The 13,223-nt window shown below is 35.4% G+C and overlaps 3 protein-coding genes across 3 annotated transcripts; 1 reads left to right on the top strand and 2 right to left on the bottom strand.

The window, feature by feature from the left end:
• Positions 1 to 31: 31 nt before the first annotated feature.
• On the bottom strand, positions 32 to 3,529 carry LOC125822400 (expansin-A13-like). Its single transcript, XM_049501797.1, has 2 exons — positions 2,796 to 3,529; positions 32 to 734 (listed from the first exon to the last, which is right to left on the bottom strand). The coding sequence occupies exons 1-2, from the start codon at positions 3,287 to 3,289 to the stop codon at positions 425 to 427; spliced, it is 804 nt and encodes a 267-aa protein (XP_049357754.1). The 5' UTR covers positions 3,290 to 3,529; the 3' UTR covers positions 32 to 424.
• Positions 3,530 to 6,785: 3,256 nt separating this feature from the next.
• On the top strand, positions 6,786 to 9,783 carry LOC125822390 (protein CLMP1-like). The gene has a single exon (XM_049501785.1). It carries the CDS (start codon positions 6,813 to 6,815, stop codon positions 9,147 to 9,149), a length of 2,337 nt encoding a protein of 778 aa, XP_049357742.1. The 5' UTR covers positions 6,786 to 6,812; the 3' UTR covers positions 9,150 to 9,783.
• Positions 9,784 to 11,144: 1,361 nt separating this feature from the next.
• On the bottom strand, positions 11,145 to 12,803 carry LOC125822398 (1-aminocyclopropane-1-carboxylate oxidase-like). Its single transcript, XM_049501795.1, has 4 exons — positions 12,619 to 12,803; positions 12,299 to 12,525; positions 11,770 to 12,103; positions 11,145 to 11,686 (listed from the first exon to the last, which is right to left on the bottom strand). Exons 1-4 carry the CDS (start codon positions 12,724 to 12,726, stop codon positions 11,393 to 11,395), a joined length of 963 nt encoding a protein of 320 aa, XP_049357752.1. The 5' UTR covers positions 12,727 to 12,803; the 3' UTR covers positions 11,145 to 11,392.
• Between the last annotated feature and the right edge of the window lie 420 nt (positions 12,804 to 13,223).

Here is a 13,223-nt window from a genome sequence, read left to right as displayed (position 1 = left end):
ATGAATAAAGGTGACAAGATAAGGGATAATGTTTTGATCATTTGACAAAAAAATCTACAATATCAAGGAAATATTTGTCTCCTTTTGATGTGTTCATAGATTTCATCAAATTCAAAGAGGAACATTCTTAATCTACAAATCAACAATTCTAACTTTGATTCAAGTTCTGCAACATTTGACTAGCAAAACAATTGCTTGATAACATTGCCTTGCAAGTGGCAAGTTTCTTCTCTGGTTACATTCAAGTTCACAGGGATTTAGTGAACAATAACATACGACACAATCGCAGAGCTTTGCTCTACAACAACTAAATCAGGTAGTCACTTGTCCAACATGAACTCGAACAAAAATGTCCCAACATTGCTAGCCAATCTTGGGAAATCCAAAACGAAAGATGAGCAATAGATACAATTTTGGCATGAGTCTAAGACCCAAACTGCTTGCCTTCAAAGGTCTGACCAAAATTCCAGTTCTTGGGAGCTACATTGAAAGATGTCAAGGTGGCCCCATCACCACTAGTCATCTCAAAAGAAAGCGGCTGATTCTTTAAGTCAGCATTAATGTGCCAGTTTTGGCCCCAATTCCTACCCATAGGAAGCCAGCCTGTTCTTGAACCCTTAACTTTTGCTGCCACTATATCACCTGAACCTGCAACATTACTGATTAAAACTGACAAGAATATTCCAGAGCCGCCAATAGTAAATCGAACTCCACCTTCCTTTCTGCACTTTATCCTGTTCAGAATTAAGAAACCAAGCATATGGTTAGGCGCCATACAGGAAAGATCTTCAACAAAGGAATTCTGGGAATTACTTGCATTGTCGAATTAAAAAGGGAGATAAACATGTAGATGTAGCCTCTTTTGGGATCGGAAGGATTTTTGCAAGTATGTAGATGAGCTACATGAAATTTGCAGAAAATTGTACTGTTTGGCCAAGCGGAAAGAAAAGGCACTTGAAGGTGGATGGTGTAATCAGTCTCAAATCTGTTCATGGTGCTTCTTGGATGGAAAGTACATCTAATTTCTATACCAAATATTATGGAATGCCAATAATACCAATAGGTGCATATTTGGTGGATGGCGACATGGAATACCTCTTATAAGTGTATCCCTATATCTATTTGGACATAAATCACCATTAACTTAAGGACAGGATAGATATTTCTCAAAGGCTCATAAAATTTATTCAAAGTAGAAGGAATGGCCAATATACAGTAAGTAGATTGCAGGCATTTTATGCAGTTTGAAAGTGTATGTTATGTTACCAGTTGGTCTATTAGAATTAAAAGCTCATCCTCTAGGCAGGAAGGAACATCCTTCGAAAACCATGTAGGTCATTTTTTTATGTTAGAAACAGAGAATGCAGAGTAGTTAGGAAAAGAGTAGTGAAACTGATAGGGAGGTAGTTGTTGAAGTGTGTGACTATCTCATCTAAAAGATTAAGCTGTTAGAGAGAACACACTTTTATTATTTGATTATATTCTCAACACGCCCCCTCACATGCAGGCCTGATTTTTTTTTTTTCATGGGCCAAGCACGTGGAAATTCTTTTTTGATTTGGGTGGCGGTGAGATTCGATCTCAGGACCTTTGCCTGCTCTGATACCATTTGAAGTGTGTGACCATCTCATCTAAAAGCTTAAGTTGTTAGAGAGAACACACTTTTATTATTTGATTATATTCTCAACAGTAGTCACAACGAGAACCAATAGTGCTGTTTAGTTCCCAGGAAGCTCTAAATATATTTTCCAATACAAATGAACTTTAGATCATCTTCATCAGAATATTTTTATAAATACGTTTGGATGTTCCATATGTATAAATTTATTGACATGCATTGGCCAAAAGGTTATTAGAGTCTTTCCTTTAAGAGAAACATACACATTACAATTGAGGACAACCTTTGAAACAAATAGAAGATGCAGATACTATGATAATCTACAGAAATCAATACACAGATAATGATTATTCTGATATAGAGCATGCATATCATAAATATTAGAAAAAGATTTGCTCCCTCCCTGGAAGCCATTGAAATTACTTACTGAAGGAAAAAGCCAATGAAATCACAAGTAATAGCTAGTGGTTCTAATATATTGATCCCAAATCCCTCATAAACTGACTACAATCTTAAGGGCCTTGTATACTTCACATTTGTGTTTCCTTCCCCCCCTTCATTTTTTTTCGTATTCTCATAAGCAATGTCTATTTTTTTTCCATTGCTACCTGTCCTAAGCATTCATTCAAATTTCCTTTCAGTTTTCAGTAAATGCCCTTCTGCGACTTCCTTTTCTGTTTTTTTAACCTACCATTAAATATTCAACAATCTCAATCAACTCTTCTCGCGGTCCTCAACTACAGCTGTAAGAACCTAATCTTTTTAAGCTGTAATCAAACTAGTTCAGAGAATGTTCTAGCTGACAATTGGTAGAACCTTTTACCATAAATGGGTAAACCAATATAACAACTAAACCTCAATCCTAGATTATCTGAGGTTAGCTATATGAAAATGAATCCATTCCCCTTTTCTCAGTTCTGTTTCATTCTAATGCTAAATAATTTCAATTTGTTTATCTTGCCTCTTTCCTTTTTTAGCAACTATTTAGTTTCAACTTCTCATCTAACTTGTTTAGGACTAGAAAATTAAAACAGATTTGGTAAGTATTCTTTGCTTTCTTAAACTCCACGTCAAACAAATTTAAACGGAGTAAGTATATCCGATTCTTGCCGTAGGGGAAACATAGAACCAGTTGAATATTTTCTAAAAACACACATATATAAGTAGCTGCACGAACCTGCGGTATTGAATGGGCATATTAGAAGCTTTCCAAATAGCAATCTTCTCAAAAGCCTCAATGGGTAGCACAAAATGGGCATTAGGCGGATTACAGTGACCACCACCATCTAGATCAAACCCATAATTTGGTGCACAAAAATTAGTGGCTGTAACAATTATAGAAGTACCCGGAATGCACCACCGCAGATCCTCCACACACCTCACTTCATAACAAGCACCACAGATCTGACCCTTGTCAAAAAGCACAGTACTTAACCCAGCTGTAGCTTTTCCATACCCATTTCTCTCCAAATCCCCATATCCACAAGCGCCACCCACAACATCACGTGGGTCTGCGGCGGCGTAATAGGTGGCACGTGCAGGACGCCACTCAGACTGAAAATTGGAGGAGGAGGAGGTGGAGGAAGAAGAAGGTGACCAGTTGTAGTGAGAATGGACAAATGGGGTTGGAGAAAAGAGTGTGAATGCTACTAAAAGTGACAGTAGTAGCATACTTACAAATGGAGTGTATATGTTCTTCACTATCAAAGAGATGACAAATTTTTGTTTTGCTTAAACTCTTGAATCTGATGAAGTTCTTTCACTATGCAGGGAATTATGAGAAAAGGGAAAGTTAGTCACTTTTTGCAGAGATATTGCCATGGATGGTCAAGTTTCTTCACTGCTTTTTTTAACTTTGCCAATTGGGCTTGTCGGCGCCCCTTTTCCTCTGTCTTTTTAAATTGAACGATTGAAGTATTAAGTTATACAAAATTGTCTCAAACTATTTAGGGGTGCAGTTCAGGCAATTTGCATTATTATTGTTACCATTTAGGATTAGGAACCTCTCTGAGCCCGCGAGAATAATGTTAAATAAAGTATATTAATAAATTTGTATAGGTAAGTGTTTATATTAATTATATACAAATTATTTTTTATGTATTTTTTGATTTGATATATTAAAAAAATATGTATCGCATAAAATATTTATTTACCAAGATACCCTTTACAACTATGATGGAAAAGATGTAAAAAATATTTTGAGGGGCAATGGGGTTTTTAACCATGCTAATGCATTCATTAAAACTTCTTGTCGTACTAATACCTAGTAATTCATGGTATTAGTAATAGACACCTTAATATACAACCTATAGAGAGTTGAACATATTTTTTGAAAAATATATTTTGTGGTTAGTGTTTTATATGCTTTATATAACTATATATAAAATATAAAATGTGGTTTATATTTCTCTTATATAGTTTCTTTGAAATGATACTCATAAAATTAACTAATAGAAAAATGCAATATCAAAAAGCTAACTGATCAACCGTAAATACATGATGAATGAATTAAAATAATTACTATATATAAAAAAGAACAGAATTGGAAAAGTAAGAGTAATTTTTTTTGGTAACAACTATAAAATATTACCATAACCATCAAAGAACATATACAAATAAAAGAGCACCTATTTCTGAAATAGAGAATAGGCCTCTAACAAAACAAAATACCTAGTTACATAACAAATGCTGAATAAAGTGTCTACATTTATTTGCTCTCTTAGAACTTCTAAGTAAGTGTAATCTTTCACTAATTTCCTTCTTTATCTGTGTTACTGCCTCTTCCGTATGTACACATATTTAAGAGTAATATTACAAAGTACAAAGGAGGTGGTTATTTTATAAGGAGATTTCTTAGCTTAAAATTTATGTTTAACCAAATATTGTTAAACAAATTGGTAAACAAAGCTTCCGTTTGAGTATACATTTTTAAAAATGAAACTTGAAAATTTTGAGTTTAGAAATTGTTATTTTGGGATTTTGAATTTGGGTTACGAGACTTGAATTGGGCTAGGCCTCAGGCCTGCATGCAATTTATATGGGCTTCTCATTTTGGAAAGATAAGACTACTCATGTTTGGGCTGATCCAGGCAACGCAGCCCATTAACAACAAACCAAACGTAGCGATTCCCATGCTGGGTGTACAAAATCGAACCGAAAATCGAATCAAACCGCAAATCGAGTCAAACTGGAAAAAAAACCTGACTAGTGGTTTGGTTTGACTTGGTTTGGTATTGGAACAAAAAACCCTGACTATATTTGGGTTGGTTTGATTTCAACTAAAAAAAACCAACTCGAGACTAAACCAACCTGACATTATATATATAATTTTTAAAATTTTATTTTATACGTAAAAATATTTATTTTGATATAATTTTTGAATATTTCTTATACTTTTTCATAATTTTTATCTTTTAATATATTTATTTCAGGTTTGAAAGTTAGAATTCTTAATAATCCAATAAAGATTATAGTCCATAGATGTTGGTAATTATAATAAAGCCTAAATCAAAATCAAATTAATACTAATGCAAAAAGAAAATCAATTCAACACTAAGAATGACAATAATATTGAATATTTGTTCTTTAGTTTTACATAGGTTTAGACAATTAAAATACATAATCTAATTTTACTTTCCTTTAATATCTAGTCATGTAACCAATACTTATTAAACTTATTTTACCATGATTTAGTACTTTTAAATTATGGTCAATTTCATTATGACTTATTAATTTGCAATATTCGTTTACGCGATTTCATTATTATTTTTTTGTTGGATATTTTAGTGTCATTAATCATATCATATTTTGTGTTATTTTCTTAAGAAACAACTTAGATAGTTGCATTTTGGTAGGACTAAAGAAGTATTTAAAGTACAAGTTAATTATATGTTTGTATGAATACTTTACAGGAAAAATCCGGAAAACCCGAATTTTATTGGTTTGGTTTGGTTTATAAAATAAAAAATCCGACACAAATAATTTGGTTTGATATTTGAAAAACCCGAACCAACCCGGTCATGTACACCCCTACTCATTTACGTGACTTCATAGTTATATTTTGGTTGTTATTTACTTAAATTTTTACCTTCAAATACGATAGTTTTAAATTTTTGTCATTCAGTTATTAAGTAGACACTAAAGTGTCCGGAAATAGGATTGACATCAAAATAACAAATAATTTTCCGCTGATCAAAAGTTCATGTTTTTATATCATAATATACCATAAGTTATATCATAAAAGTCATATAATTCTATAGAACTTATGTCAAATGAGATAAAAATTATTTTTCGAACCCACAAATTATGTCATAAAAGGCATAACAGGTAATGTTGTATAACATAACTTAATTCCTACGAAACTTATGTTGAGTGAGGCATAAATTCTCTAAACTTGTGCGGAATGAATCTAGTCATAAATAAAGTATTTTGGTCATAAATTTTTAGTAAACAGGCAGCACAGGTCAAAATTAAAAAATCGTTGATTTTAAAGACATAAATTAAAGGTCACTCCAAAATATGATTGGATCTTTACAAAATTAGACTTCATATATTCTTAGCTCAGTTGGGCTAATTCTTGAAATATTAATACTATAATGCAAGAAAGAATTATTGATATTCCTGTCATGGAAAGGACTCTTCTAAAATATAAATGGCGCTTCAAGGACTTCAATAGGCATAATAAACATGTAATATGATGTTAGTAAATTTACGAACACTAATCGAATTAGTTAACTGATTGACATAGAAACGAGTTTTAAAATAAAGTTTAGTGTAATATAAAATGAATAAGATTGACGGTGATTATAAAATATGATCATCCATTCGACGGTTCACAATATAGACACCAACAGTGGGTCCTACCATTGGATACTCAGTCAGCTATCTAGGGTTTGAAACCCAAAACCTTACATTAGTGCTTCTCCTCAAAAAAAAAAAAAAAAAACACCCATTTATCCAACCTATCAGATTCTTCAATCCATCTTCTGGGTCTTCAAGATTCAATCAGAAAACTCTAAATTCTGCACGAAAGGTGGAAACTTTATACCTGTAAGTAGCTATTTCTGTTCTCCTTTATGATTCTTGATTTATACAGCACAAAAAAGAAGGGTGAAGTATAGTGATATATTAGTTTATTCTGGCTCATTAGTAATAAAGTTTGAATCTTTATACAAGTTACTGTTAGGATTATTACATGGGGAAATCAGGTGGTAGGAAAAAGAAGGCGGGTGTTAGTCAAAATCAAAACCAGAACCAAGGGGCTGTTGGGAATAGCCATACACCTGTTGTTAATGGTAGTGTTGATTTGGACTCATCAATTTTCTCAAAAAGAGCCCATGAGCTGAAAGAAGAGGGGAACAAAAGGTTTCAGGCTAAGGATTATGTGGGTGCCCTGGAGCAATATGAGAATTCTCTCAAACTTACACCAAAGACACACCCTGATAGAGCTGTTTTTCATAGCAATAGGGCAGCCTGTTTGATGCAAATGAAGCCCATAGACTATGATTCTGTTATTTCTGAATGTACCATGGCACTTCAGGTTCAGCCCTCTTATGTTCGGGCCCTTCTACGAAGGGCTCGTGCATTTGAGGCTGTGAGGAAGTATGAAATGGCGATGCAAGATGTCCAGATACTATTGGGTGCTGATCCAAATCACCGAGATGCTTTGGAGATTGCTGGACGATTGAGGATGGCACTTGGTCCTCGTCCAGAGGCCCAGCAGGACCTCCAAAGCCGCCCATCTCCAGCTGCACTTGGTGCTTCTGCAGTGGGTGCAGCTCCTATTGCTGGCTTAGGGCCATGCTTACCTGCTCGGCCAATGTCTAAGAAGCCAGCACCTTTAGGTGGGGCTTCAGCTATATCAGTTAATAACAAGCCTGAGAAGCCATATCAAGTTACACCAGCTGAAAATGGTCCTCAAGCCAAAGTTCAGTTACCAAAGGTTATTTTGAAGCCTGCAAATGGTCCTTCCAGACCACATGCTGATCACAATAAGGATGGCCAAAGAGAGAAGGCATCTTCATCAGCATCTAGTGTTGTTCATGGACATTCTAAAGATGTTGCCATTCGTTGGAGGCCATTGAAGCTTGTTTATGATCATGATATAAGGCTTGCCCAGATGCCTGTGACTTGCAGTTTTAAAGTGTTGAGGGATATTGTTAGCAAACGGTTCCCTATGTCAAAATCTGTTCTTGTTAAATATAAGGACAGTGATGGTGATTTAGTAACTATTACCTGTACGGCTGAACTTAGATCAGCAGAGTCTTGGGTTGATGGTTTACTGCCAAAAGACCCTGATGCAGATAAAACTGACGCCATTGGGATGTTAAGGTTGCACGTCGTTGAGGTGAGTCCTGAACAAGAGCCAGCCTTGTTGGAAGAGGAAGAGGAGAAGCCTGTCGAGAGCGAAGGGAGTAAAGGGGATGATAGTGGATCCCATTCTTCAATAAGTGATTCGGTGGTTGAAACTGTGGATAATGAGAGCAATAAGGCAGAGAAGGTAACTATCAAAGAGAAAGCGGCTACAACCGAAAATCCTGACTGCAAAGAGGTTGAAATGGATGACTGGCTTTTCGAGTTTGCTCAGTTATTCAGGACCCATGTAGGCATCGATCCAGATGCTCACATTGATCTGCATGAGCTTGGGATGGAGCTTTGCTCTGAAGCCCTTGAGGAAACTGTGACAAGTGAAGAGGCTCAAGTTCTTTTCGACAAGGCTGCCTTAAAATTTCAGGAGGTTGCAGCTCTTGCTTTCTTCAACTGGGGAAATGTTCACATGTGCTCAGCAAGGAAAAGAATTCCAATAGATGATTCTGCTTCAAAGGAGATGATGGCTACACAACTCCAAGCAGCATATGACTGGGTGAAAGAAAAATATTCTCTGGCCAAAGAGAAGTATGAGGAGGCACTCTTAATCAAACCAGACTTTTATGAGGGGTTACTGGCATTGGGGCAGCAGCAATTTGAAATGGCAAAACTTTACTGGTCCTTTATCTTGGCTAAGAAAGAGGACCTATCAAATTGGGATCCTACTGAAACTCTTGCACTCTTTGACAGTGCAGAATTAAAAATGAAAGCTGCAACAGAAATGTGGGAGAAAATTGAAGAGCAGAGAGCTAATGAGCTAAAGGATCCTAGCGCCAGCAAGAAGGATGAATTATTAAGGAGAAGGAAGAAGCAAGCAAGTGGTCCTGAAGGTGAGGCGTCAGCTGCTGGTGGTCCAGCTGAAATTTCAGCTGAGGAGGCCGCAGAGCAAGCTGCTGTTATGAGATCGCAAATCCATTTATTTTGGGGTAATATGCTCTTTGAGCGCTCTCAAGTTGAATGCAAGTTGGCTTTGGCTGGTTGGAAGAAAAACCTTGATACAGCAGTTGAGCGATTCAAGCTTGCTGGAGCTTCTGAAAGTGACATCTCAACAGTTTTGAAGAACCATTGTTCCAATGAGGAAGCTGCAGAGGGATCTAAGCAAATGGTTGAGAGCTTGAACACTGATGAAGGTGCAAATCATAAGAATGATGCTAGTCAAGCTTAGGGCAGCGACCTGCTTTCAGTTTTATTGGATTGCGCTGCCCATCACCTGCATTAGCATTTTTTTCATGCATGTGTCTGAAATGGAGCGACGGAAAGTTCACTTTTAGAAGAGTAGGTATCAGGAAGCTTATCTTCTCAATGCTGGTGGAGAACTGGCATCATAATGTGCTCTCTCTGAAGGTTCTGGATTATGTATGTGTGCCAACACCGTCAGCCTGACACTAATTTTTCTATATGGAGTTTGCTTTCTGAAATTTTTTTATTGATGCGATTAATATTTTTAGCCTCCGCAAATTAACATTTAATTCTGCAGTAATATTGTGATAGAAACAGTTCACGGTTTGAAACCATTAGCGATCTGTGTTTTCAGCAGGCATTTGCTCTTAAGCTGTAGCTTATCCAACATTTATTCGTGAAGAGAGAACCACGGAATGTAATTTCATGCTACTTTCTCGCCTTTTTGGTCTTGTTTGGAGGTTGTAATTTCAGATATCCATGTCAGTACCATGGCAGAAGAGAAATGTCATTGTTGCTAGCATTTCAGGCTGTTGAAATGTAGATGCTAATGGTTGAATTTCTGATAGATGGAAGTTTCATTTGCTGTTGTTGCTTAGTTGTTCAGAAGTTGATGTCTGAACTCTTTTATCAAGTGTGGTGTTGTTGCTATTGGATACTATTCCATTGAAAATTAACCATTCCACATAACAGCGACTCATATTTCTCACCGTTTGAATTTTTTTTATTATATGCTTGAGATGTTGCAGCAGCATGCTCCTACATTCCATAGCAAGTGTTAGTATAAGAATTCAATATCACCAGAGTTTCTGGTGACTCTTATACCATTATTTTGAATTTCAGCCGAGAGAATCAGAACTTTTTAGACTTCAATTTGCCAGAACTTTATTTGTCTTCCTTTATGAAACCATTTGCCTTAACCTTATTGTATCATATATTTGTTGCTGCTGCTATCATCAGCAAATGTAAAAGGAAAGGGAAGCTCTTTTTCTTTTCTTTTTCCGGTCTTCGGTTTAATCATCTAGTATTTGAAGTTTACTAATCCGATTAGAATGGACTAATTCTAATTAGCATTGGGTAGGGGGCTAAGCGTTTTTTTGTTTTTTTTTCCCTTTTATCAAAACAGAGCTTTTGAGAAAAGGAATGAAATGGTGACACTGCAGTGGGTCTCTCTAGTTCTTTTAGATATTTAGATGTTACGAAATGTGCATTTAACAAAATATGATAAATATTAAGTAGTTGACCTTTTTCACTTTCGCGAAGCACCCCACACAAATAAGTGGACCTCTTCAATTTATGCTACATATCAATAGTAAAGTAGTGAATTCAGATGAATCATAATGATGGATCCGCCCTTGCCTTTTCCTATGTTCTTCAAAAATGCTTATAGGTGCATGTCCCATACTCTAAAAGTAGTGCATCCATATATAATTCAGGTTTAATAGTACTTCTATGTTTTCCCCATCCCTTTTCATTGGGGAATCTAAGGTGGTAATTGGTGTACACATAATTGTCAATGACTCAACAGATAATGTAGAGGGAAAAAAAAAGGTGAAACAGAGCAGTTGAGTATCGATACTATTACTTGTGTCTTTTCCTATTAACATCAGAGTTGTTTTGGTGTTCAATTGAGAATCCCTGGAAAATGACAGTCATGATAAAAAGAAATAAATAATTTGAGGTGTTCAAGTTTGCTATGTCATCCAAATTCCTTTTTCAACAAAGTTTTAGAGTCCTTTTCTGATTTTTATATTAGTTGTGCTGTAACACATTCCCTTTTAGATAAATGCGTTTAAAGTAACTTACACACACTGATAATATAAAAACATGCTTAGCGAACATGCAATTTTAACTTTTAGCCGTTGTAACATGTCATTCATATGTTTTGCATGTTATTCATAATTCTCTTTTAGTGTAATTTTTCTTTATCTTGTTAGTGTATATTAATTAAACTCAAACGTGTAGTATGTCATACACAGAGTTTTCTTTTTGCAAGCATAGATTTCATTAAAGTAAAATAGGAAACTTTACAATATACCCCATAGAGAACAACCTCAAACAGCTCACTACCATACAAGAGACAATGACACATCAAGTAACATAAGTTACTTAGAAGCCTTAGTAAATTATTAACTAAAAGGACAACACAACTTTAGAAACCTAAACTTCTTTAATCCTCTTAATTAGTGTCCTATTAATTCATAAACAAATTCCCCCCTCAAAACATTATCAAACAGTTTCTATTGGACCTAAGTTGACAGTAGTCTCCACAGCCTTCATTGCTTCAAACCTAGGCTCCTTAGCCTGAAATTTGAGACTTGCATACAACTTCATATAATCTTCAAACACAAATTTTGGATACTTCAATTTGTTCTCTTCTTCTGTCTTCTCAATCAACTCTGGTGCTGGAAATATGACAGCATCACTTCCTGGATTATAAAAGGAAGCTATTGACATCCTAGTGCCATCTTGTTGAGCAATCACTCTGTGCTCAATACTCTTGTATCTTCCATTAGTAATCACCTTTAATCATTCAAACAAAATCAGTACTACCCTAGAAAATAAGGCAGATTACCTGCTACAACACGCTTAAAATGAATACATACCTCAAGCTGATCGCCGAGGTTGATGACAATAGAGTGTTTCATAGGAGGTACATCAATCCAACTGCCATCTTTTAGCAATTGGAGACCACTGACTTTGTCATCTTGGAAAAGCAGGATGATGCCACCAGCATCAGTGTGAGCGCGAAGGCCTTTGATCAAGTCCGGCTTGGGACAAGGAGGATAGTTGCTAACTTTGGTGCCAAAAGTTGAACCCTTTGAGCCATAAAATGCTTTTTTCAAATAACCTTCCTCTAGTCCAAGATTCTCACACAGCAAATCCAAAAGATTTTCAGCTAGTTTCTCTAGCTTCAGTGCAAAATCTTTCATAACTTTCCTGTCATGAGGTTAGAGGTAATATAAAGTTAGTACAATAAACAGAGCTACTAATCAAGACTCAAGACTAAGGATAAGCTAAATTCTCTGATCAACAGTAAAGCTACAAGTTGAACTGATACAAATCCCAGATATTTGGAGCCATAGATTCTGTTTATAGAAAGGGTAAAAATTGGATCTTTTTTGTTTTATAAACCTGTATTCATCATCCAGGTCTGGAACTTCATACACATTGGAAACAGGAAGATGTTTCAAGAAGAAAGTGCTCTCCCAATCAAGATCATCAATTTCAGTTTGGACAGCTTCAAGTCCATTACTTGCCACCATTTCTTTAAACCTTTGTTCCATGCACTTCTTGTAATGCCCCTTAGTAAAGTTCTCTACTGTGTCCAGCAATTCATGGGAAATCCCATGATTCACAAGCTTTTATAAATCACAAAACAGAAAAAAAAAATCAGAAATCAAGAAAGTAATTTTTCTTCTTCTTCAAGATCTTGTAGTATAATATAATGTTACCTCAAAGAAACCCCAGTTTTCACATGCATCTTTGATTTTGTCCATTGCTTCAGGCCTTTTCTCAGTTTGAAGCAACCCCATATCCACAACTGGGAAATTACTCTCCATTTTTCTGTTTTTCTTTTCTCACTTGGCTGACTCTCTAGTTTGCTTGTGTTTGGTATCTGTTTTATGTGGTGAGTTATAAAGTAATATACTAGAGAGGGGTATTTATAGGCTTTTGATAACTGATGGAATTGATAAAGGATAGGGTGAATTTAATTAAAAAAATTGGCATGCAAATAAAAAATAAAATCTAAAGCAAATAAAGGGAATGTGAGAAGTTGCCTGGTGATTAGTTTCAAATCTTAACACAAATTAGAAAATATGTTGATGATTCTTTGTCAGTTTGTCTAATTACTGGTAAATAGAGTTAGGGCCTGTTTGGATTGACTTTTGGCTTATGACTTGTAAGCCAAAAGTCATAAGCTAGGATTCCTAGCTTATGACTTTTGGCTTATTTTTGTTATTTCAGCTTTAAAATAAGTGCTTATAAACATTTTTTAACTTTACTCAAACATTTCAAAATTGCTTAAAAACTATTTTGGCTTAAAAGTACCTAAAAT

This window comes from Solanum verrucosum, unplaced genomic scaffold, assembly GCF_900185275.1.
Source record: "Solanum verrucosum unplaced genomic scaffold, falcon-dt-bn FXZP01000103.1, whole genome shotgun sequence".
Classification (NCBI taxonomy): Eukaryota; Viridiplantae; Streptophyta; class Magnoliopsida; order Solanales; family Solanaceae; genus Solanum; species Solanum verrucosum.
This window is presented reverse-complemented; position numbering and strand designations above follow the sequence as displayed.

Coding starts and splice junctions, on each gene's coding strand:
- LOC125822400 (XM_049501797.1), bottom strand. CDS start 3,289: ATGCTACTACTGTCACTTTTAGTAGCATTCACACTCTTTTCTCCAACC. Junction 735..2,795: donor ATGCCCATTCAATACCGCAG/GTTCGTGCAGCT, acceptor AATTCTGAACAG/GATAAAGTGCAGAAAGGAAG.
- LOC125822390 (XM_049501785.1), top strand. CDS start 6,813: ATGGGGAAATCAGGTGGTAGGAAAAAGAAGGCGGGTGTTAGTCAAAAT.
- LOC125822398 (XM_049501795.1), bottom strand. CDS start 12,726: ATGGAGAGTAATTTCCCAGTTGTGGATATGGGGTTGCTTCAAACTGAG. Junction 12,526..12,618: donor AAAACTGGGGTTTCTTTGAG/GTAACATTATAT, acceptor GATTTATAAAAG/CTTGTGAATCATGGGATTTC. Junction 12,104..12,298: donor GACCTGGATGATGAATACAG/GTTTATAAAACA, acceptor ACCTCATGACAG/GAAAGTTATGAAAGATTTTG.